Raw genomic sequence first — 2,051 nt, 5'->3', positions numbered from 1 at the left:
AGAGCAGCCGGCGAAGCGGAAGCAGGAGTCCTTGCCGTCAGAAGCACAGGGAGGCGAGGAGCCGGCCGCACCGGAGCCCTAGTGAAGAGCAGAAGGGAAGAAAGGGCACCAGAAGCCATGGTGAAGGTGACCATAGAAGAGAGCATGCGCGCTGAGCACCCAGAAGATAAGGGAGAGGCAGCAGGCTCAACAGAGCTCTGGAGCAGCCACCTGGGCATCGAGGACATCTTTAGCAAGGGCTAACATACACACTGTTATCTAATAAAAAAAAAAAGTCAATTCATTTTCCATCTCTGTAAACTGTTGTTTCGAGTATTAAAGCACCGCTGTACCACAAGCTTAAGCTTGCAGATATTTGCAGGGAATTTAGGGTATTTAAGTGTTTTTTGTTTTGTTTTCTGTGGTGGTGGTGGTGGTTTTCTTGTTGGTAGCTGTTTCTTCTGCCTTGTACCAGATTTAAAATATGTTCGTAATTCTGTGATTTTTGTTGTTGTTTTGAAACACCATTAAAACAGTGACAGAATCTTGAATAATTATCAATTCAAATTTGTTATTTTAAGATTTGAATATGCTTGAAACAAAATGTAATCATTGTTGAAACTGACTAGGGTGAATAAAACACTGGATATCAATCAGCATGTCCTTAAGACTTTAAAAGTATGATATTTAAAATTGGATGTCCTGTTATTTGTCTATGGTGGCAAACAAAATCACTTCAAACTTAACAGATGTGAAAATCAGAATTCTGGCATGGGTCTCACTAAGATAAGATGAAGACATGGGTAGAATTGTCTTCCTTCTGAAAATCCATGGTGCCCAGTTTTGGTGACTGGCTCCCTTCTCTATCAAAGGGAACTCCCCTGTTTCCATGTCCTGGAGACAGTCTGACACTAACTGCACCCTCCTTCACTTGGTAAGGACCCTGTGAGTATAGCAGGTCCACCTGAGGGCCCAGAATCAGCTCTACATTTAAGATCAACTGATTATCAACCTGAACTTTGTCTGCACCTGTAAATGTAACATATTCATAGCTTCTGGGGTTGGAAACATGTATCTTGGGGGGAATGTTACTCTGCCTCCCCTACAGTAGCCTTTCTGATTGGCATTGCAAGGTTTTTCTTCAGGAGGTAAAACGTACTACAAAGATCTACTGTAAACTAGATCTAGTGTATTCAAAGGTGCATGCTGGGAGTGGAGGGGATCCCTCTTTGAGACAGGGTCTTCCCATTACTATGTAGCCCTTGCTAGCCTGAAACTCACTATGTAGACCAAGCCAATATATAAGGTGTTTTGTTTTTTTTTTTAAACTTAGCTATACATTTTGTCATATGTTCCAAAGGATTAGTAAAAGAGAAAACTGGAAATTTTCAATAAAAATTGCAGATAATACGCAACTTTTTTGCATATTGTAAATGTATTTTTTTAAATCAGGGTTTTTTTTATAGCATCTCTTGTCTAGTACAAAAATGATTTCAATGGCCATCCCAATTTCCAAGTTCTGTAAGAAAATAAATTTGGAAGGAGTTAAAACTATTCCATATCTAATACTTCTCTATGCACACAAACAGATGTCCTGTGATGTAGCTGCATCAACGATGTAAATAGTCCTTTGATTATGCATATGAAGGGAACTAGAGAGGAGCTGAACTCCTTCCCCATATCCTTTAATATCTCAGCACACCTCAGATCCTACTCCTTCACTTAGAAGCATGCATTTGAAATTGATAAAGGCTAATTGACACCGAGTTCATCAGGGTTCCTGTGATTATTTCCTGCCATACACCTTTTTAGACTTTATAATTTTTGTAATGTCAAAACCTATGCAATACTTACTGCCTTAAAAGAGGGTTCCAAACCAATATAGTGTTCATGAAGAAAAACATTGAAATGCATCCTATAATTAAGAATGAATTAAAGAAATATACTTTCTTTTGACTTTCACCAAAATGTGATACCACCCTTAACTTTATAAGGTAGCCCCTAAGGTTTTTATTTTAATCTCTGATTTAATCCCGCCTGTTGAGAATATTAAACTATAAGGGGATAGTTTT

At 38.6% G+C, this 2,051-nt stretch overlaps 1 protein-coding gene across 1 annotated transcript in view; it reads left to right on the top strand.

Moving 5' to 3' along the window:
• Cir1 (corepressor interacting with RBPJ, 1) overlaps positions 1-1,355 on the top strand; it is a 29,884-nt gene extending 28,529 nt beyond the window's left edge. Inside the window, exon 11 of the mRNA XM_021192706.2 lies at positions 3-1,355. Coding sequence (XP_021048365.1) covers positions 3-155 — 153 coding nt within the window. The 3' untranslated portion in view covers positions 156-1,355. The remainder of the gene's footprint in view (positions 1-2) is intronic.
• The last annotated feature ends 696 nt before the right edge of the window (positions 1,356-2,051 follow it).

The sequence above is a fragment of the Mus pahari genome, chromosome 3 (genome assembly GCF_900095145.1).
Source record: "Mus pahari chromosome 3, PAHARI_EIJ_v1.1, whole genome shotgun sequence".
Classification (NCBI taxonomy): domain Eukaryota; kingdom Metazoa; phylum Chordata; class Mammalia; order Rodentia; family Muridae; genus Mus; species Mus pahari.
This window is presented reverse-complemented; position numbering and strand designations above follow the sequence as displayed.